The 23,948-nt window shown below is 40.9% G+C and overlaps 1 protein-coding gene across 5 annotated transcripts in view; it reads left to right on the forward strand.

The window, feature by feature from the left end:
- Positions 1–23,948, forward strand: part of DIAPH1 (diaphanous related formin 1) — a 105,625-nt gene that overhangs the window by 41,707 nt on the left and 39,970 nt on the right. For 3 of the 5 annotated variants that reach the window (XM_040454524.1, XM_040454505.1, XM_040454491.1), the window contains 4 exons: positions 721–900; positions 1,862–2,425; positions 3,309–3,423; positions 3,916–3,924. In XM_040454524.1, coding sequence (XP_040310458.1) covers positions 721–900; positions 1,862–2,425; positions 3,309–3,423; positions 3,916–3,924 — 868 coding nt within the window. The remainder of the gene's footprint in view (positions 1–720; positions 901–1,861; positions 2,426–3,308; positions 3,424–3,915; positions 3,925–23,948) is intronic. The other 2 variants (XM_040454496.1, XM_040454516.1) reach the window with 1 other exon arrangement.

Below are 23,948 nucleotides of genomic sequence, written 5' to 3' on the forward strand. Positions count from 1 at the left end.
CTGCTGAGATTGTCCACCATAGCTGCTCTGGTGAAATGTCTTAACGGTGTTAAATTTCTTTAAAATCTTAGGTTTATTTGATTGCTTGGTTTTTAACTGAAGTATAGTTGACACACAATGTTAAGTTAATTTTAGGGGTGCAACATAGTGATTCAGCAACTCTATACATTATGCTGTGCTCACCACAAAGTGTAGCTACCATCTGTCATTATGCAACACTATTACAATGCTATTGACCATATTCTCTCTTCTGTGCCTTTCGTCCCTGTGGCTTATTCACTCCATAACTGGAAGCCTGTACCTCCCAATTGCCGTCATCCATTTTGCCTACCCCCCACCCCCTTTGCATCTGGCAAACACCTGTTTGTTCTCTGTATTTATGGGTTTGTTTCTGCTTTTTTTGTTTGTTGATCTGTTTTCTTGTTTTTTTGGTTTTTTTTAGTCCACACGTAAGTGAAATCATACAGTATTTGTCTTAGGTTGTTTTTGTTTGTTTTTGTAATTCCCCAAATTAGATAGACTGTGGAAATGATCCCTGGTTTCCCCCTTCTTTAACCTTGATTTTAAGGTCAAAATCATGGTGGTCTTTTTTCCCAGGCATTCCCTGGGAAAGTGCGCTCTCTAAAAGCATTGGGACAAAATAGTGAATTTTGGGGAATAACGCTGTGCTTCTTGCTGGAATGGAGAGCTTACAAAGAGCCTAATTCCTTTCTCCTTTAGCTGGACTCAGAGTTAACAGCACGACATGAGCTACAGGTAGAAATGAAAAAGATGGAAAGTGACTTTGAGCAGAAGCTCCAGGATCTTCAGGGAGAAAAGGATGCCTTGGATTCTGAAAAGCAGCAGATAGCCACAAAGAAACAGGACTTGGAAGCAGAGGTGTCTCAACTCACAGGGGAGGTAATGCCTGAGCGGGGGAGGCAGAGTGACCTCTGAGCCATCAGCAGCCTCATGATAGGCCTGTCTGCAGCAGGAGTCAGACACCTTATTCCTCGGGAGGGTTCAGCTATTAATAGGTAATCTAGTTAGATAGTGCATGTTTTAAAAATCATTTACTGTTTTTTGTTTTATTTTGAGGTAATACATAAGATAGAAAATTTGGAAAATACAGACAACGTAGAGAATAAAAGGAGTCACAGTACTACCCAGAATTAAAACTAATGGTCTTTTAAGACATTCAGGAGTAAAATCCAAATTATCTCTTCACATATTTGCTAATTTTCTCTTATTTTAGCTATTTCTGGACAGATTTATCCCCGTACTCTCTTTGCAGTTATAAGTATTTATTTTTTTAGTGTTTGTTTATTTTTGAGAGAGAGAGAGTGTGCACCTGCGCTAGCGGGGAAGAGGCAGAGGGAGAGGGAGACACAGAATCCAAAGCAGGCTCCAGGCTCTGAGCTGTCAGCACAGAGCCTGACGCAGGGCTCGAACTCGGGAACTGTGAGATCATGACCTGAGCTGAAGTCAGATGCATTAAGTGACCGAGCCACCCAGGCACCCCTGCAGTAACAAATACTTAAATATGGTATCTGATAAGTTGATCACTTACATGGTTTTATCACTAGAATATTTGATTTGCTTGAACTTTGTATTTTCTAATTAAAGGGAGAATTTAACATAAAGGTTGAAGTTGCCTTTTTAATGCAAAGCATGCTAAACTAAGAACATGAAGACCTGAATTCTAGTTTGTGTCCCTAAATATCTGTGACTTTAGGTATGACTTGAGGAGTCTGTCTGATTACTTTCAGTGTCTGTGTGTGTAAAAATGAGAACTTTGGATTAAGTAATTTTGTAGGTCCCTTCCAACCCCAGTAGTCCCTGAGTGAAGGGAGGAGTACTTCCATTGTTGTTGTTCCTCTAGGTTGCCAAGCTTTCTAAGGAACTGGAAGATGCCAAGAAAGAAATGGCTTCTCTCTCCGCTGCCGCTGCCGTTACTGCTGTAGCCCTTCCTAGCAGTGCTCCTGTCCCCCCCACCCCTCCTTTACCTGGTGACTCTGGCCCTGTTACTCCACCCCCAGCCCCTCCTTTACCGGGGGTGGTTAGCATACCCCCATCAGCTCCTCTTCCTGGAGGTGGTACCATTCCTCCTCCACCACCTCCCCCTCCTTTGCCTGGGGGTGTTTGTATCCCCCCACCCCCTCCTTTGCCTGGAAGTACTGTTGATATCCCCCCACCCCCTCCTTTGCCTGGGGGTGCTGGCATCCCCCCACCTCCTCCTCCCCCTCTTCCTGGTGGTCCTGGAATCCCTCCACCCCCTCCATTTCCTGGAGGTCCTGGAATCCCTCCACCTCCACCTGGAATGGGTATGCCTCCACCTCCCCCTTTTGGATTTGGAGTTCCTGCAGCCCCAGTTCTGCCATTTGGATTGACCCCAAAGAAGCTTTATAAGCCAGAAGTGCAGCTCCGAAGGCCAAACTGGTCCAAGGTGAGAATTTCTGTCCATTTTTTTCATTAGTAGATATTAAGAAACCACTTCACTTTCCTACTTTGTGCCCAGGTGGTCTTCCCTTTCTTACGACTAACATCTGTCTTCAGGTTCCATTCATGCTTCTGCTTATTCAGCACGTTAGGCGTCTTCTGTATGGCAGACATCACTTCGGAGAGCTCTTGGAGCCCTATTCTCTGCTACAAACCCTAAACATATCTTTAAGTTAATGTTTTTGGTCTTTTTTCTGAGGTTATGAGTGCCATGGTAACAAACAGTTTGGTAATAGTCATTTCACCAGTTTGCGAGCTGCTGACAGTAGTGCTGATCTGGAAAGTTGTGGCTTTTGGATACATCCTGATACCTCTCTCTGCCATCAGTGAGTTACAAAGGACATGTTTGCATGGCACAGTATTTCCTCCACTGTGCATTTGAGGCCCCTGTGATTTCTGCATTAGCCTTCTGCTTAAAGAAACCAAGTTAAAAGAGCCTAGTGATACAAAATAAACTAATAAACTCATAAACTAATTTGTCATAGTTAAATTGTTTTTTTCCGTTTGTCATAGTTAATAGCTAAATTTTTGGGAAAAATAAAATGTAGAGCAAAGGAAGATGTGAAATCCTCAATACTTCTAAAACTAGAGGACTTGAGGTTAGGAGGAAGATAAGTAGCATAACTGAATCTAGTTCTTGAATAATCACCAAAAAACAAACTGGAAGCACTGTCTCCTGATCCTACCATGAAGAGTGCAGCTCCTCTGTGTCTTGGATTAGTCTGTTTTGCTGAGAACCACTACCCACATCTTCTGCATGTTAATCCATTTTCCAGGTTGGAAAGTACAGAGCTCAGCTTAATAACTCAACACTCTGCCTTTATTCACAGTTTGTTGTTGAGGACCTGTCCCAGGACTGCTTCTGGACAAAAGTGAAGGAGGACCGTTTTGAGAACAATGAACTTTTCGCCAAACTTACTCTTACCTTTTCTGCCCAGACCAAGAGTGAGTACCTTCCTCTTTCATGCCCAGGGCCAGGATAGGACTTGGAGTGTCCTTTAAGTGGGTTTTCCATTCTTTTCCTGTCCCTGGGTGAGGGTTGAAGAGAGGTGGTTTTTCCTGTTAGGAAGGAATTAAGATATTTTTGTATTCTGGGAATGCTGAGGTTGAGAAAGAAAACTGTTGCCTTTTGGTATTTTTCCCCCAGTTTGTTTTGTATATGGGTATTTTATATCAGTATAACTTGTTGGGGATATGAGATTAAGGTGACAAGAAGCTCAGTCTAGGCCCCTGTTAATAATACCCTTGAACGGATTCTGACACTGTCTTTAAGGTGCCATCGTAGACCTACACTCATAAAGGGTTGGGTGGAGTTTTGAATAGCTTAGGTGATTGAGTGACTGTCTATAGTAACAGAGCCATGTGTGATTCTTTTTTTTTTTTTTCCCTTCCATTTCTTTTCAATATTTGATGTTTTCATGGCCATTTTCCCTCCAGCTTCAAAAGGTAAGAATACAGAAGAGCCTTTTAATTGAGTATCTTGAACATTAGAGCGAGATGAAGCAGATGTAAAGCGATTTCTCTTAAGAAGACTGAGAGTTCAGGGATTGATATCTCTACTGCAGTTTTTTTTTTTTTTTTTTTTTTTTTATTAATAGTCCAGAAGGCTCAGTACCTGTGATGTTAACTGACAGGGTAGAAAGTTATTTTAAGTCCACGCTGCCACACCTGAAGTACTAATACTGTTACCTTACATTTCTGTTGTGTTTTGTAGTCTTCTACCTGCTTTAACATGTGTTACTTCTTGGATCTGCAAAGAAGCCTTAAGAGATAAGCAGGATGTGTATTATCTCCATTCTGTAGCATGTTTGGAGTGAGTAGGTACCTTGCCCAAGGTTAAATGACCAGATCTAGGGATCTTGTCTTCTGGTCCATGTTTTTTTTTGGTATAAATTCTTGCTTCTTCACCTTTGTATCTTCCCCTGTGTTCTAGAAGAACTGATCTTTTTGCCCTCTTCTTTCTTCACTTCCTAATTTTTGTGGTTTTGTGCTGCCTTATGATGGGGCACTTGTAGTTATTTCCCCTGAAGAATACAGTATTTGAATTTAATGACAATTATAGCCCACTAATTTTGTATTTCCATCTGAAAGCTTTTTTATTTACTTAGGGGTATATTATGACCCTAGTGATGGAAACTAAGTGCAACTTTTGAGCATTTCCCCATCGTCTCTCTGCCCTCCTCCTGCCCCTTTATTTTATTCCTTAAGTGATCTGAGGGGACCAAGCTGCACTTTCTTATAAGGAGCCTAACATTGCTAGGTGTCTTTGGTGGTCCCTAGATATGTGCATGTATCTGAGAGTGTGAGATCGCTGTGCTCAGACTTGACATGTTGCCCTGTCACTCAGGGCAAAGTGGCCTTGTATTCCAGAAGAGCTGTCATCTTCTGAACTAAAGCCCAGCACAGTGGATTACTTCCACCCTCTTAGTGAAAAATACCATGACAGTGACAACTTACCCTACTCTGGTATATCACCAAAGACTAGTTGACAGAGAAACTCAAAATCAAATGATTTCCTAATTTGTAAGGTCACAGAATCTAGCCCTTTGTTGGCTCTGGCCTAAGTTGCTTTCTTGCAGCTGTGCTCTGAGTGCCACTGTGCATGCATACTGGCTGGACCCCTTTCCTCCTGCCTTGGTCACATCCTACTTCTGTACACTCATATTACTGTTGATGAGAGTGGGATTTTCTGCAGTTTAATGGTTTTCCTTGGCATTTTATTTCCCCTGTGAATTGATAGATGGTATGTTAAAAATACCCAAGCCAGACTTTACCTTTTGTCATTTTCAGCACTGTAACCAAACTTTTTAATGATCCTTCAGTTCTCAGGTTCTGCCCTAGAAATGACATTCTTTTCATTTAAGTTTCTAACTTTCTACCAGCCTTGGTTCTTTTTTAAATTTTCTTTAGTTTGGTTTAGTGGACTAGTGATTTTTGTGTAGTAATAATCCTCACTAGTAGATTGCTGAATGCACAAGCAGGGGAGAGGCAGAGAGAGAGAATCTTACTCAGGCTCCATGCTCAGCACAGAGCCGGACACGGGACTCAATCTCACGACCTTGACATCATGACGTGAGCCGAAATCAAGAGTCAGACACTTAACTGATTGACAGGCACCCCTCTAGCTAGTCTTTAAATATCTTTAGTTTCAGTTACCATTTGCAGCTGTTAAATTGGCATACTGTCTTAATGTCCCTGTCTTTTCATTAGGAAACACTTGAGGGTGTGTTCTGAAAACTACAAAATCATGAGTTTTCCAGACATTCTAAATCTTAATGATTTAAAGAAATTCCTGGGGGAGGTTTTATTTTCTCTGTCAAATATAATCCTAAGTGCTTACTATTTACCCAACTCTAAGTTACTTATAGCACTCAGATGCACCAGGACATTCCTGCTGCTTGTTGTCCATGGTACATCTATGTTTTCATTCATTTCCCCCCAAAAAAGAAATGCCTCCCCATTTTAAAAATAATTTTTTCTTTGGATTTTTAATGTTTTACTGACTTTAATGTCCGATATTTATTTTTTTCTTCTCTGTTTGCCTGCTTTTTTCCCCTTTGAGTTAGTCTGTAAATCTCTGGTGATACAAGAGGTATTTGAATATTGGGACTTATTTAACATGTCTCTTGGGAACAGAATAGTTGATTTAATGCCATTGCTGCAGGGGTCTCAGGTAGCAGGCAGAAGTACTGCATAGGGACCCCATCCCATGTATAACTCCCACTGTGATCAGGGCTAATTTGCCCTTGGCTTTCCTGATGCAGTTTTGAACTTCCTTCTCTTGGTGCTTCAGGTTGGCAAACTGCATGCATATTCCCAAGTAGCCCCTTGATCACAACGTACCTGAAAAAAAAACACTTGAGTAAAAAAAGACTTTGAGGATCTTAGTTAAACTAAGTTTATGTCAGGTAAGGAAATTCAGGCTTTAGCAGCTTCAGAGGTAGGCCTCTAAGGGCCCAGGTCTCCTGATTATAAAAGCAAGGTTTCTTTTGTTTCTGATGTTTTAAACATGTCCATGTAAAATTTCAGAATATCTTCATCCTTAATCCTTTTTGTCAGGTAGGTAACCAGTTTCAGGTTCATAGTCTTAATATTGATGATGTAATTAAGCAATAGATAAATACTCATTAGCACTCTGTAAATATTCTGTCTTTCAGATAAAGAATTAGAGACCTAATTTGAATAACTTTTACAAGTCTATATAGTAAGTGCCAAAGCCAGGATTCTCACTCTTGAGTGTTTGATTCCAAAGTCCTTGCTCTGGCCCTCTGCGTTCCAGAAGTGTATATCCCTCCCCTAAATGTTTCCAGAAGCTTAGCTCCAGACAAAAGATGAAAGAAGTAGTTTTGCAACTACTTCATTCATTCGGGCACTTCACTTCTGTCCTTGAATTGGCAGTGACTCTTAGTACAAAAAAGAAATAACAGATTAGGGAAAGTAGGTGAAATACTGGATATTTAGGGTTGAAGAAGAAGAGACATGTTTTGATTCTAGTATATTCACTAGTAGCAATGAATCCAGTTGGAGAACTAAGACCTGCTTCTCTATTACAATAAAAGTTCTGCTTAGATGATTTCAGCCTAGTAGTTGCCAGGCTTGATGAGGAAGTTATTTGGACAGTGGGTGTTCATAACATTGCATTATTTCCTTTCTCATTTGCTAAACACAAGTCTCCGTTACTTGTTAGACATAGCTGTATCCCCCTTTTATTTTACTGATCCCTAAAGCCTCTTGTATACCTACTCCAGGAATGAACCTTAAAGAAAACGCCTACCTCACTCTTTACATCTCCCTCCTTAGTCAGAGGTCTCCAGCCACTTCTTCATTACGGTTCAGGAAGATGTGGGCCTTTTTAAGTAAGAGCCCAGAGAGAGGAGCCAGCCCTCAGATGTATACTACAAGTTCTCTTGATCATTTTTCTCTCTTAAAGATTAGTCTCTTGTTTCTGAACTCTTGACTTTCTATAAATCACAAATTTCCTCAGTTGATTTATTCCTTGCCAGGGAATATTATGAATTCAGATTTGATAGGCGGTGCTATAAAAACTTCTAGCCCTTTTTACTTTCTCACTCTTCTTATGGTGATCAGCAAGGAGTCTTTTATCATGGTCTCTTTCTTGACTCTGCCTTTTGAATTCCTTGGGAACACGTTCATTAGTTAAATTTTAATTTTTTTCATCTTTTCCTAAGGAGCATTTTCATCACCGTGGTGACCTCAGGTCATTATTTGTATGTATGAGATAAGTAGTTTTTCATTCAGCTTTCCTTCTAACTCTTACTCTCTTTTGTTAATGACTTGATCCCATGAAAAATGCTGTCCTTGGAATGGTGTAAGAAGTGATAACTGATGTGCTAGGTAACAGTGACATTTTCCTTTTTAGGTTTATTCCTTCCATCCAAAAATGTTCTGGGCTTTTAAGATCCACAAGCTAATCTCCATTAGTGGTGTGCATTGGACAGACAATATGTAGGTTAAACCCTCTCCCTGTTAAAAAGTATGAGGGGCCTTGTGGCAACTTTGGGCATCATCAGAACAGCTCTCCAAGTGGTTATCAGCAGTAATTTAGAAAGAACTCTGCCTAAAAGTAAGATCTTGACCAAGAGCTGCAAATTTCATACACAGTAACAGTATTTTCATTAGGATTTGACTGTGTGCATCAAGATCCCAGTGTTTGTGCTGTTGTCCCACAGGTCAGAACTGTTGGCAACAATCCTCTGTTGCTCTCCCAGAACTTGTTTGGTTCAGGCTTCAAGGGTAGCCAGTGGTGGGGAAGCAATCCCTTCTTTCCCCAGAGGTCAAAGGGTCTTTCCTTTTCCCTGTGATCCTCTTCTGTCCACTAGGGGGCACTCTTTCAGTTGGATTTTTATCAGGAAATGTCCAAGTGAATCTTTACAGTTTCTGCAACTTTAACCCCTAGAAACAAGATTTTGTAAGAGCTCAGCATGCTCCACTCTATTCATTGAATGTCTTGGCAGAAAGATGTCTGTTCCATCAGTTCGTTACTGCTCTCAAGTGTATAGGATTAAGACTCCAAGTGCTATTCAAGTGAATATTTGTTGGGATTATTGTCTTTTAATTACTAATTTTCTTGGGTTCTAAGTAGGATCAGTCTATGAGTTAGTGCAAAGTACTTGGGAAGTTCCATAATATCAGAGGGCACTTCCTCATCATCTAAAAAACCTGAATCTCCTATCACCTGGGGTAATGAGGAGCCCTGAACATTTGGGTTGTCCTCTGCCCATCATCAGGGGTATAAAAAAAGAACCTAAACCATCCCTTTCACATACTCCTCTCTCCTCTCAACCTTTCCATCGCCATTTGCCTTGAATTCACTGGATCTAATATTATGCTATTTATCTTGGTGTGTATTACTATAGGTCGTCCTCACATCCCATACTCGAATCCCCTTAAGGGTCTACGTATCTCCTATTCAGTCTCCTCCTCTGATCCTACCTGAGCACCTGAAACCCATTCACTGTGCCCTCTGGAATTTCTGGTCCAATACAAGCAAAGTCTCCAATAACATCAACTTAACCTTGTTGGTCTAATAGAAACCTGGCTTTCCCTCAACACTGCTTTCCTTCTTGTGTTTCTCCTGTGATGGGTTTTTTTCCCACATAAATCTCATCTTAATGGACCTGGACCCAGAGATGGTATAGATGTCCTCTTTGTTGTTTTTGCCACTTTAAGATCATACCACCTTTCTCTTGGCTAAAAACGCATAATTTTGAATCTCATGACATCAAATTACATCACCCAGTTCCTTTCTTAGTGCCAATGATCTACTAACATCCCAAGTTACTCCTCTCTCAGCCAGGTTAGCAATTGGTTACTCTTTGCAGTACTCCAGTACCACTTCCACCTTAATTCTTTGCAATTTCTGTACGAAAGGGTCATGATCCTGCCAGTATTTTGGCTTCCCACTTCCTTGAATTCTTCTTTTGCGGTGATCTTGTCCTCTACCTCATCCATTCCCTCCTACAGTCATCACCAAAACTGCAGTCCCTCCACAGTCTTAATTTCATGCCACCCATGTTCTATGTTTTTACTTCTCTCTCTAGTATCCTGACCGCCACCCCCTGGGACTTCCAGTCCATTTGTCCTACCACCTTTCACTGTCTTTCTGTTCCTCGATGACTTCACTCTCCTCCTCAGCTAAAATTCCATGGTTCATTATCATAATTATCACTCTCTTGGATGTTTTCCCCTTCTGTTACCTCTCTCTGATTTCATCATAGTTGATTGACAAAAACCACAGTCTCTCCTTGCCCTGTACAGGTAGCTGTGCTGATGAAAGTGGCTGGAGAAAAGCAAACATTTGGTCCTCCATGATAGACTTTTCAAGTTTTCAGGACAGCAGATGCTCTTACTTTTTCTCCTACCTCACTGGCTGTTCTTTCTTCTGGGTCTCCTCCGCTCAGTTTGCAATGTTGCTTAGCCCTTGATCCTGCCAAGCAATTGGATATTAAACATTTCGAGTACCTTCAACTTCCTATTCTTCTAAATGATAATTTCACACTTTTTCTCTTCTCAAAGACCCAATATCTCCCTCATTCTCAGTCCTCCTGCTTCACTGAGAATACTGAAGCCATCAGAAAACATGCTTCTGTAGACTTCTGTCATTATTATACCCACTCTCTGTGTCTTCCTCTCTCTTACCATGGTCCTGTCTGAAGCCACTTCCTGTACTATTATGATATCTTCATTTCAGCAAATACATAGAATACACTAAAAATATTTTTTATTTTTATTAAATTTTTTTTCAACGTTTTTATTTATTTTTGGGACAGAGAGAGACAGAGCATGAACGGGGGAGGGGCAGAGAGAGAGGGAGACACAGAATCGGAAACAGGCTCCAGGCTCTGAGCCGTCAGCCCAGAGCCTGACGCGGGGCTCGAACTCACGGACCGCGAGATCGTGACCTGGCTGAAGTCGGACGCTTAACCGACTGCGCCACCCAGGCGCCCCTAAAAATATTTTTTAAAAAAAGTCTTCTCCCTGCCTGGAGTGACCATGGTTAACATACCTTTCAGCTGTATGTGTTATTCTAATAAATGAAAGGGTGAAATCCTTTTCAGATGGGAAAAGGTGGGAAATTTTCCAATAGAATCTTAATCTTAACTGGAACTTTAAGGGACAGGGGCGTTAAAAGATAAAATTACAGGGGCATCTGGGTGGCTCAGTCAGTTGAGCGTCCAACTTCGGCTCAGCTCATGATCTCACAGTTTGTGAGTTCGAGCCCTGCATCAGGCTCTGTGCTGACAGCTTACAGCCTGGAGCCTGCTTCGAATTCTCTGTCTCCCTCTTTCTGCTCCTCCCCTGCTCATGCTCTGTGTGTCTCACTCTCCTTCAAAAATAAATAAAAATATTAAAAAAATTTTTTTTAAAAGTAAAATTACAGAAATGTGAGGGTATACACACATTTTTAATCTAATCTGTGGGATTCCATGTGGTAGATACCGTTGTGCATTTTGCTGAACATTTCTCAGCATCTCTTGATACCATTACATACAGATGTATTCCCATTATTTCTAGTGAGTAATTGTACTTTGTCACATGAATAAATCTAAACTTTATACACTTGATCTCTTACTGAGAAGTTACCAGCTTTTTATACTATAAGCAGTGCTACAAGAAGAATAATTTTATATTTATCTCTGTATATTTGCATTTCTCCAGTATATTCTTAAAGTTTCTGTGTCCATATTGCTAAGTATAGGATAGTACCAATTTATCCTACCATCAAAAATCAGGAATTACTTATTGTAGTGTCTGATAGGGGAATGTGGTACCTTGTTTTAATCAGACTACTAAGGAGATTGCACCAGCGATATTCCTTCATACCTCTTTCCTCATCTATAAAATGAGACAGATTAACCAAAAGATACTCTCAACTTGAAACTTCTGGGTTTTGTTATTCTGGTTTTTTTCCCTTTCTTTTTGCTTGTATAAGTTGTCTTTGGTGTTATCATCTCAAACTCTTTTGTTTTGACTGTTTGCTAAAAAATTCTTCTGTTGTTTTGTTTTGAGTTTCATTCATTTTCCCTGCACTGAGATCAGGCATTAGAAATTGCTGCTTGCTTTCAATTAGTGTTTGGGGGTATGGAACTAAACTAGTGTAAAACTGTGAAAGGTTTCATGAAGACTGCCGGTTTACTTTCCATGGAAGACTTACTGGTGGAGATTTAAGGGAGGGTGTCATCAGATAAAGATAATTAAACTTTAATTCCTTCTAAACTAGAGGAATTTGATATATCTGAAGAGTGCTCTTTCTCCTTTTCGCCACCAGATGGCACATGGATCTCTTCTGTTTTAGTTGTGTCATTGTTACGTCTGCGAGTGATGCAGTCACGTTAGAGAGAGACAGCCTCTGTGATTTTCAAATACAAACTGTGTGTTATGCTGCCCTCTATCTGTCAGGAAATACATTTGGAGGACTGATCAGTAAAAGACAGGAAGCTGTAACTTGTCTTTTACGAAAGGATCTTATCCTCTTGCAGCTAGTATCTTTATAGGAGCAACACTGGTGGTTTTTGGAGGGCACAGATGCTGTAGCATGTTTTTGTTTTTTTTTTTTTAGTCTGATAAATTCATGAAATCATAGCCTTCCTTTTAGAAGGCTTAAAGAAAAAATTGTTTTTTACCAGCTTGACAGTTCATTCTACACATATTTATAACTTCATGATAAAAATATTCCCAATCCTGTCTCTGTCTCTGCTGAATAGCTCCTTCAAGCATATAATGGAACTCCCCGCTGATAATATACTCCTAACTTCCCAGAGATAGTATACTGAATAAATTTCCCTCAGGGAATTCCCCTGGTCTGTCTTGGATAGAATTTGCTGGTACAGAAAAGTTTTTACTGTCAACCCTTTTCTATCACTGTTAACTCCTAATTACCCCCAAGATAATTCCAGTTTTAGAGCCTCTTTCTAGCTATTCAAACTTTAGTGTGTGCCTGTATTACTGTTCTTGACATGCATAGACTGAAACTATATCTTTTAAACCCAGGGTACCATCCAGCATTATCTGCAGATTTCAATTGTGTCTCTTTCAGAGTAGGTATTATCCTTGTTTTTATGGAGATCATACAAGATAAGTTAGCAGGCAATATGACATTTTCTATTGATTCCTGACATTCTAGAGGCTCTAATTCAGGAGCACTTGTTTTCACAAAATTTTTTTTGCCATCTTCTGGCCAGGTCTCGTTAGGTATCTTTGAAGGATATTTTGAAGAAGTTCTCTGGAGTCTGTGTAGCTAGGAACCACTTAGAGACTGATGATGAGGATGGAGGATATGTGTGGCAGGCAGATGATGGGAAATCCCTCCAGTTGTACAACAAGGATGGAGTTGTGTAAGACCAGGAAGTCCAGATCGTGATGAAGGGGCTACACTTGGGCAGACAACTCTTGCTCTTGTTTGGTTATTCCTTCACCATGGAGACCTGGAGTTGGTAGAGATCAGGGATGTGTTTAGGAAGAAGAATGGGATCTCCAGGAAATGTCAAGAGCAGAGCTGGGCTTTAGGATAAGCAGGAGAGTGATCCAGTGCTTTTTAGCCTGCTACATGCTGGGGCCCAAAGCAGCTGCCTTACGGGAACAGCCCTGTTCTTAGCATCCCTTACATGCTTTGGGAATTGTCAGATGTGAACTTACTCTTTTGCTAATATGGGACCAATCTCCCTGTAAACATGAAATTATAGACCAGTTTTCAGGGAGTACTAATGATACCTCCACCACAGGATGTTTCCTCTGGGGCTTTCCTGCTTCTCCGTTATCTGGTTTTCTGCATAAGTAATCTAGGTAGTTGAGAAGTCAACATGGTATGAAGAAGTCTCATAACCACCCTAGTGTTCATCCATTCCATCCTCCCCCTCCCTACCCTTAGAGGTCATCATTTTTATTAGTTTCTTGATTATACTTTCATTGTTTTTAAAAATGCAGTTATAAGCAAAAACTGACAGATTCTTATCCTCCATCCCCTTACCAAAAGGTAACATACTACCTTTATTGTTCTGTACTTCCTATATCATGGAGATTTTTCATGTCAGTACATAGATATCTTTGTCATTAAAAGAAATCTAATTTTCAACAAGCATGCATTGCTTTTCTAATGAACACGAGAATAAAAATATGGTAGTGAAGTAATCTGTCCTTTTTTTTGAAACAGCTGCGACAATTTAGTTAATCTGACTGCATCTTGAGTGTGTGGATGTGTCCTCTTGTTCTCCCTGCAAACTCTGTTATGTAATAAATAATTGAACACACCAATTTATAAATGTAGGACACCTCATACTGAAGCCTTCCGGCCATTGTGGTGTGAAGAAGAGAGTTTTGAAAAGTTCTTCTGTGGGCCCTTCCAGACTCTAGCTACTTCTGGAGCATTATATTCTCAAGCAGGAGCAGAGCTTTGTATCACTAGCATAGGGATGCTACTTCATAGGAGGGATGTGGTCTTCAAAGGAAAGGGATGGCCTGCCTCATTTATTCCTTCCTTCTTCGTTTTTGTTCTGGAAAGAATAGTTCTAGAACTTACTACACTATAACTGTTTTGTTTAAGAATTCCGGCACATCATTGGGGCGCCTGCGTGGCTCAGTCGGTTAAGCGTCCGACTTTGGCTCAGGTCATGATCTCATGGTTCGTGGGTTCAAGCCCCTCATGGGGCTCTGCTGACAGCTCGGAGCCTGGAGCCTGCTTAGGAATCTGTGTCTCCCTCTCTATCTCTCTCTTCCTCCCCTGCTCGCACTCTGTCTCTCTCTCTCAAAAATAAAGATTAAAAAAATTAAAAAAAAAAAAAATTCCGGCACATTGCTTTCAGAGCAACTTGGAAGAACACTCAGATATGGTGTTAGGCAGGAAAAGCAGGAAACCATTATGTACAACCATTATTGCAATTTTGTTTTACAGAAAAAAATGCAGAAGTAAAAGATTGGAAGAGAATATACCAGAATACTATGACAGAATTTGTTAGGGTGCTAGATTTCTTTTCCTACTAATTTCTCTATAATGTGGTCATCTGACTTTTTAAATGGGAAGAACAAAAGGGTTAAGAAGAAAGTTTGCCAGTGGCCATGATGCTGAAAAGGGGGTTTTTAAAAGTACTTTACCTAAGAAATTAGTGTTTACAAAGCAGAATGCTAATATCCAGTTCTACACAGCAGGTAAAAGCATCTTATTTCACTCCCCATAGTAATCCTAGCCTGCTTGTCTTTGAAAAATCAGATTCTAATTTAAAAAGCTATTTGTTCCAGCAGCTTTGAGTGAGGGAACTCCATTTATACAACAGCAGGGCATTGGAAACCCCGTGTTTGCAAGATGGGATGGAACTTTTCCTCCTTTCTGATCCTGTATTAATTCCAACTCTGTTCTTACAGTCTGTGATTCTTTCTTTTGTTATCTGTTAGTTTGGAAGATAAGGTGAGTGTGTGTTTAAATTTCCTCGTGGCAAGAAAAACTGCTAAATCCTTTGAAGAATGACCCCCTTTTCCTGTTCTGCTTGCATTTTTCTTTTCAACCACGGGGTGTGCGCAGTTGAGCTATTTTGGCTCCGGTTCCAAATTGTGATGTCAGAGACTAGGGATTGGAGGAGAGTATCAGGTGACTTTCAGTAACAGTGATGACGGTTCTGCCCTCATCCCCACCCCTTCAACCCCCCTCCCCTCGCTTTCCACACCCTTTCCTGGCTTCCACCTTAGGAACAAAGAAGGGAAAAAAACAGCAGTGTGACGAAAACCAGCTGCTGCCTTTGCAGACTCAGGCTGGGGGCTGGGTATTTACTCCTTGTGTTCTCTTTGTTAGGCACTTACTCTATTACTTCTCCTCCCAGGACCCTGACTAAAATGTAGAGTGTTTCTAGGATCCTTTGTTACCGAAAACAGCTTAGAAATGTGCAGTTTACTCAGGATTTAGGAGAGGTACAGCAGAGATTAAAACTGCTCCAAGAATCTAGAAAATAATGGAGGTATTTTGCTTTCTTAAACTGATTCAAGAATACCGTTTGATATCAGATGCCGTGAATGATAGGAGCACATTATCTGTTACTTCCAATTCTTGGAACAGTGCTGCCTAGTAGGTGTTATCTTCATTTTATAACTGAGAAATGGGAAGTACAGAATTAATACATCCTTTGTTTATTAAGATCTTACAGCAAGTAAATAGCAAGCCAGAATTTGACTCCAGATCTGTTAGGCTCAGAATCTAAGATTTAGTGGAAGGGAGTACCAAGAAGGCAGGCGTGTTCAGAGATGCCTGCTTCCAGGGACTGTCGTGGCACTGGGTGAGCACTCTTTGCTTTTCACCAGTGACCAGTCCTGATTTCTTTAACAAATAAATCTCCAGGGGAAAAAAATGAGATGAGGAGAACATAGAAGCTAAAAGAGAATTTAAAAATATGTCAGCCAGTTAAAATGTGTGGCTCTTATTTAGAGCCTGATTGATTTCTTTTAAGAAAGGCAAAAACTTTATACCTAGTGCCGTATATTGATGCCTTTTCTCCTGTCCTCTAGCCTTACTGTCTCTTGTCTCTCCTTCCAGGCCCCGAAGCTCATCTCTCTTCCTTAGCACTCCCATGTTAAGTCACCTTCCTGGGTGTGCTGGGAAAGTATCTGGGAGAAATTCAGTGACTTCTTGTCTGAGAGATCAAATGTTTTGAGCATTGCCCAGATTTCTGATAGTGCTTTTTTGCCACCCTTTCAGACTTTGATTTGCTCCCTTCTTCCTAACTCTTAGCACTTCAGCTCTGTACCTTTGGAATTCAGTCCTGCTTTGTTCTTCTCCTTCAGGTTTATGCATTTTACCAGTTGGTCCCATCTTGCCTTAAAGCTTGCCTATCCACTGTGGTTTGGTTATGTGGGATTTAGCAGATGGGTATTTGTTTTGCCGGGAGAGGTCAGTGATAGGAATCTGGTTTTCCCTCCTATGGTGTATTCTTATGAGGGGCTTCAAGGTGCTGAATTTTCCACTCATGTATATTACATCCATGGGGAATATGAAGTAGACATCCTCCACATGGGCAGCTTCTTACATTAGCACATGGAAGGGCCCTCTTGTTCTGTCCTTTCCTCAGAATCAGAGAACTTAGGTAGAGCTTGATAGACACAGCTTATTGTACACTGGGTGGACTTGGTGAATCTTAGCTATGTTGCCCTCACGGAGTTTGTTGTTGTGTGTACTACCTACAGATCTTACTAAGTGTTCAGATCTTTTAGATAAGCTAGGGAGATCTAGGACTCTTCTCCAAAGGCCCTATTTTTTTTAAAAAAAAATTTTTTTTTTCAACGTTTATTTATTTTTGGGACAGAGAGAGACAGAGCATGAACGGGGGAGGGGCAGAGAGAGAGGGAGACACAGAATCGGAAACAGGCTCCAGGCTCTGAGCCATCAGCCCAGAGCCTGACGCGGGGCTCGAACTCACGGACCGCGAGATCGTGACCTGGCTGAAGTCGGACGCTTAACCGACTGCGCCACCCAGGCGCCCCCAAAGGCCCTATTTTATCAGAGAGAGAACTATAATGGTACTGGAGTCCACTTTTTTTTAACTTCCTATTGTGATTCTGTGCTCAAATGTATGTCCTGCCATTATCTCACTTCATGGACGTTGGATTAGCTCACATATTTGTGCCACCTCATTTAAGTGAATGAATGCTATTGGTGACTTGGATCCATAGATTTCTCAGCATGTTCCACATTTTCTACCTTTCTCCTGTGTTCTCTTTTAGTCATAAAGTACTTGGGTTACTTAAGGGAAATGCAGCCTAAGATCAATGGAGGGTGTTCCCTGTAGAATAGGGACAAACGACGACGCAGGTTCATCTTGGGCAGAGCGAGTAGAGTCTGGTCCTGAGTCAGTGAGCCCAAAGGTTAGGTGGAGTTGCTTTATAGCTCAGCCTGAATCTTTCAGCCCTGCACATGTAACTGGCTTTAGAGCCAGCTGTGTTCTCAACAGAACTTTCCCAGAGTCCTTTTTTCTACCTCACTTACTCACTCACACCTGCAATTCTTAAGAACTTAGCTTCTAGGATGTCAGGCAACTCCCTTCTCTTCCATTTCCTGTTTGTGGTCTTCACAGAGAGAAGCCTGCCACAGGAATTCCTGGGGAAGTGATGGCTACAGCTGTGAGACTCTGGGCGCCATTAGCTCATTCCTGCAGTTAGGGAATACTGTGCTACGTAGGAACTCCCTTCCGCTCTGGGGGCCCTTAGAAACTGTTACTGCTCAGAACTCAGCAGTCACTAGGACTCCGGCCGCTGACTTTGTGCCTTGACTCTTATCTGTCTTCACAGACTGGAAATTATGTTCCTTCATGCCTCAGTCTGCTTCAGTTTTCGAATTCAACATAAGAATCAAGATTTATGACACAATTAGCTTGGATGAATTCTTTTAACATATGCAATAATAGGGAAGAAAGAAAAATGGGGTACTTCTCTTGGACAGCAGGGGGTGCCCTTTCCCTTTGCTTTATTGCCTGGCACTCCCTACTGCATTCAGCCATTTTAGACAGATTGTTTTTGCTCCTAGCTAACTCCATTTTGTGTTTGTGACGCAGGAAAAAAAGAATTGGGCAAGGGAGGAGCCCCGCTGGGGGAGGAGTGAGACAGGCTGAGACGCAGCCACTGACCCCTTTACTCAGCACTTGCTCACCAGGGACTTACCTTGCTGCAGGCTGCCTGCATCCCCAGCCACAGATTGAGCATATCCTCGCCCTCTGAACAGAGAACACGGTGGTGTCTGGCTACTGGATACCTAACAGTGACAGGGTGCTGAGATAGCAGGTGTGGCATCCTCTCTCCCTCTTCAAGGATCTGAGCCTGAGTTTAGGTAGTTTTTTCTTACAGAGATCTTGAGGCTGATTTTCTCAACTATAGGATCAGCTAAGAAAAGGTACCCTTTTCACTCACTTTTCTGAGATCAGATGCCCTAATGACTCCAGGGAAGCAAATCTGACTTTTAAAAACAGCATTTATATTATAAAAGGTAAAAAGCACACACGTGTATACGTAACACATATATGCATACACACATACATATGTGAAGAGAAGAGTATGAATACCTATGTATCCCCATCACCCAATTTAAAAACTCCTAGCTCATCTTGTTTCAGCTACGTGCATCAGCCTTTCCCTTGCCATACCAGTAATTTAAACCGTATCCTAATTAGTTCTATCATTTAAGCTTTAAGTAAGTAGTTCAGAATTTATATCAAAAAATGACGACTTTTTTTAAAAAGAGAAATATATAACCATTTTCACATCTAAAAAGGTTATTTAATATCATCAGGTATCCACTGTTACTCAAGTTATCTTCTGGATTTTTTTTTTTTTTTATAGTTTGTTAATCTGAATCACAGCCAGATACAGTCCCTGCATACAATTGGTTGATATCTCTATAGAGTCCCCCTCCAGCCTATGTAGTTGCTCTCTTATTTGTTTTGCAATTTTGTTTTTGCAATTTGTTTGTAGGTTTAATTTCTTAGGAAAGAGGGAGGAAGCCTCAGGTTGGGACTGGGAAAATACAGAGCCAGACTTCTCTTCATAGAGCACAGCTTCCCATCTTGACAATTTCCCCAAGACGTGACAGGAGAGGAAATGAAGGGGAAGTGCTCTACAACATCATAGAAAGGGCTGGAATATCTTATTGAGGTGGCTTGTTTTTCTCCGACATGATAGCCTGTTACCCAAAGTCTTTAGAGAAGTTTGCAGACTGCTGTCAACAGAGTGGACCCTGCTCTTTCCTAGGAATTAAAGGAGCACTTTTGAGCTTTGGGACACTGGATTAATCTGCTGTGTGATAGCTGTATCCCTAGGGTGATTTCGCAGGCTCCGCTTTATCTCCCAACCACTTTCCTTTTTCTTCATTGGCAGCCTTTCTCCCTGACCAGACCTAATGAGTTAGCAGTACTTCCTAGACTGTCTCACAGAAAGAAAAATTATATGTTGTGTTGGGGATGGGCACATGTGAAAATTCTTTCATGGCTTCAGCACTATAACCTCCCCACTCTGGCCCATGACCTTTTTGAAGGTTATATTTTGAGTCTGATTTAGATGTAGATGATGAAGTGAAAGCTTTTGCTTGATGCTCTTTCTCTCCCTTCCGAAATAGGTCAGTGACTGACAGACAGCAGCTGCTGCAGGCAGTCTGTTCCCTTGCTCTGGGAGAGAGCATAGGGCATAGAAGGGAAGTTGCCTGGTCTGACTTCTTGGCAAGCTGGCAGGACACTTGTCAAGTCTGGTCCTTCGAGACGAGGTTGGCTGTGTGCCTAGTTGGGAAGCTGTGGTTGCCATTAGCAAAAGTGCTTAGATCTGCTAAAGAGGTCAGGGTTGCAGCAGCTAGAGTCATGGACACTGGTACCGACATGCTTTTCTACCTAAGAATTGGCTGAGTGAAAAGGGTCTCTTTTCTGCTCTTGTCAGTGGAGAGGCACAGTCATTTTCAGATAAGATTCTCCTCCTTCCCTCTGTGCTGAGGAGCTGTATATACTCACTTATGGTGAATTTCATACGATTCTACAAACTGAAGTTACTCGGCTCTTGATGTCATTTTGAGTGTGAAACACGGTATGAGAACTTTGTTCTGGGCTTCCCATCCTTGCTTGGGCAAAAATGGGAGGTGGAACCCAAGCATTGTAAGGTTATATGTTGAGTGCTGTAGTATTTGTATACCAATTGAATACACCATTCCTACAGCAGGGCTGGGAAGGCTACTAATGGGAGTTACCCGATAATTGCTACATTTTGATTTTTTTACCTTTTTAAAAAAATTTTTTTTAATTTATGTTTTTATTTTATTTTTGAGAGAGAGAGAGAGAGAGTGTGTGTGTATGAGCAGGGGAGGAGCAGAGAGAGGGGGAGACACAGAATCCAAAGCAGGCTCCAGGCTCCGAGCTATCAGCACAGAGACCGACGTGGGGCTCGAACCCATAAACTGTGAGATCATGACCCAAGCTGAAGTCAGACACTCAACCAACTGAGCCACCCAGGCACCCCTTTATTTTTTTATTTAAGTAATCTCTGTGCCCAACATGAGGCTCAAACTCCTGACCTCAATATCAGGAGTCACATGCTCTACTGACTGAGCCAGCCAGGTGCCCCTTGAATCTTTATCTTTACTGCTGGTTGTCAGTGGATCTCCCCCAACCTTCCTACCCAGTGTCAAAGCTGAACCAGGGCCAGCTGTCTAAGGATATGGAAATGTTATAGGTGGCATCCAGACTCATTCCCATCTTACCTATCTCACAGTTCCCGGGTGGGTGACACTTTTAAAAATTTACACGTTAGATAATGTAACTATATTAACTCATCAGACTATTTTAGTTTTGTCCGTGTTGGCTTGTAGTCTTGGTCTATACTGTATATATAGCATTTATGTTGTTGTAATCAGAGGGGTGTGTGTATATCAGTTTTCTTATTTCTTCATTTTCTTTGAAGTGTACAAAGCATAGGTGTACAGGTCAGTGGATTTTCACAAAGTTAAAAATGCAATTTATATCCATGTAGTGAACACCTGGATCAAAAAACAGATTATTACTAAGACCTGGAAATTCCTTTTACCTCCTTCTGGTTATAGCTGATCCCTAGTCCTCCCACCCTGGCCCAGAGTAAGCGTTATTCTGACTTCACAGATTTCTCTTACCTGGCTCCTTACCCACAGTATATTTTCTGGTTTGCTCACTCCTACAATACACATTAAGTACCTCCAGAACTGCTAACTCATACCACTTTGCAGTGCACATCTACTAACCACAGTCCAAATTTCTTTAGGCCAAGCTTGTTTGCTTCTTTTTATTAGATAATTCTCAAATCCATCCATTTCTATCTCCAGCCCCACCATGACTAGACCATGCCTTCATTTCTTACGTGAAATAGTAAAACCTCATGTCTTTAAAGGTTTTGATCAGTCTCATTGACAATCATTTTGTGTTGTATAGTAATACTTTAAATACTGACTTTTGCCTCTTTTCTTTAATTCAGAAATGAAAGATTTTATTTTTTGCCTTTCTTCTAGGAAAGTGAGGGTATTGATACAAGTACAGAAGGCTACATCAAGCAGATGTACAGTTTAGGGAATTATTATAAGGTGAATACCCTTGTAAACGCCATATGTATGGAGATACAGACTTTCCAGGGGACCCCTAGGAACCTCCGTGTTCCTCTTCCCTGCTAAGAGAAACCATTATCCTGTCTGGTGTGATAATCATTTTCTTTTTTATCACCTGAGTTTATATTTCTAAATACTGTAGTTTAGTTTTTTTTTTTTGTTTTTTTTTAATTTTCTTAATGCTTTTGAGACAGACACAGACTGCCAGTGGGGAGGGTCAGAGAGAGAGAGGGAGACACAGAATCTGAAGCGGGCTCCAGGCCCTGAGCGCTCAGCACAGAGCCTGACGCGAGGCTCAAACCCATGAACCATGAGATCATGACCTGAGCCGAAGTTGGATGCTTATCCAACTGAGCCACCCAGGCGCCCCTGTTTTGCCTGTGTTTAAAAATTTTTTTTCTATGTTTATTTGTTTTTGAGAGAGTGTGCGCGCACGCGTGCACACAGGGGAGGAGCATAGAGACAGAGTGACGCAAAACTTGAAGCAGGCTGCAGGGTCTGAACTGTCAGCACAGAGCCTGATGCGGGGCTCCAACCCACGAGCTGTGAGATCATGACCTGAGCTGAAGTCAGATGCCCAACAGACCAAGCCACCCAGGCACCCCCTACCTGTGTTTTTAAATGTCTTTGCCTCTCTTAATTTCTCCTTTTTTAAAATTTTTCTTGCAATTCGTTTGTTGTGAGAACTATATTATTTGTCCTGCGGAGTTTCCCATAATAATGGATTTTGTGATTTTATTCCCATAGTGTAGTTTGTATGTTTCTGTCCCCTATATTTGCTGTAATTTGGTAAATGGATCTAGAAGTTTAATCAGAATCAGGCTCCATTTGTCTTTTGCCAAGACCTCTTTATAATAGATGTTAGGTTCCTCTTCAGCAGCATATAATGTCTAGTCATCCCTTCTATGATATCAACAGCCGTCAGTTCTCAGTACATAGATTTGTTAGTTCATGAATGTTGCAAATGATCATATTTCAAACAAAAGGTCATCTATTCTAGATATCACTCCTTTGTCACTTAGGTGTATCACAAACATCTCTGACTCTGCAGCCTGTCTTTTCGCTTTGGTGTCTTGATGAATAGTTCTTCATGTAAAGTGCTTAGATGTATCAGTCTTTTTCCTTATGGCTAATGCATATTGTGTCTTGTGTAAGAAATCCTTTAGTCATTCTAGTTTTGCCTTTGTTTGACATTGAGCTTTTTAATATGTAATTGATTTGCCTATGGATGCAAACTTTTTTTTTTTTTTCACGTGGACACTTAATTCCAAGTCTCATCTATTGGGAAGTGTGTCCTTTTCCCAGTCATCTCAAATGCCCAGTCTGTTGTATCAAGTGCTGTTCTATGTATGGGTCTGTATTTTGGACTATACTGTTCAGTATTTTGTCTATCCTGGTGCCAATACCACATGATCTTGGTTATTACAGCTTTATAGTATATGTCTATACAACCTATCTTCGGCTGCTTTGCCAAAAATGTCCTACCTTTGGCCCCTTGTATTTACATATAAATTTTAGAAACAGCTTATCAACTTAAAGATTTTTTATTCTGCTGAGTCTATAAGTGAATATGGGATGAATTGACATCTTAACATTATCAATTCTTTTTTTTTTTAATTTTTATTTATTTATTTTGAGAGAGGGAGATAACGTGTATGCACACAGGCAGGGGAGAGGCAGGGAGAGGGAGAGAGAATCTCAACCAGACTCAACACTGTCAGCGCAGGGCCCAATGCAGGGCTTGATCTCATGGGCCATGAGATCATGACCTGAGCCAAGAACAAGAGTCGGATGCTTAACAGACTAAGCCACCCAGGCACCACAACAGTATCAAGTCTTTTAATATATGAATCTGTAAATTTGTATTCACTTACGTATTTTTAATGTTTTTCATTAACATTATATACTTTATCCATAGAGCTCTTGTATGGTTTTTATTAAATTTTTTTAGGTACTTCATTTTTTAATGATTTTTTTAATTATCATTTAATTTATTTCTTTAATTTACATCAAAGTTAGTATATAGTGCTAGTGATTTCAGGAGTAGATGCCTTAATGCCCCTTACCCATTTAGCCCATCCCCCCTCCCACAACCCCTCCATTACCCTATTTGTTCTCCATATTTAAGAGTCTTTTATGTTTCATCCCCCTCCCTGTTTTTATATTATTTTTGCTTCCCTTCCCTTAGGTTCATCTGTTTAGTATCTTAAAGTCCTTATATGAGTGAAGTCATATATTTGTCTTTCTCTAATTTCACCTAGCATAATACTCTCTAGTTCCATCCACGTTGTTGCAAATGGCAAGATTTCATTCTTTTTGATCGCCAAGTAATATTCCATTGTATGTATGTATGTATGTATGTATGTATATATGTGTG

The sequence above is a fragment of the Herpailurus yagouaroundi genome, unplaced genomic scaffold, assembly GCF_014898765.1.
Source record: "Herpailurus yagouaroundi ecotype Mexico unplaced genomic scaffold, PumYag 29, whole genome shotgun sequence".
Lineage (NCBI taxonomy): Eukaryota > Metazoa > Chordata > Mammalia > Carnivora > Felidae > Herpailurus > Herpailurus yagouaroundi.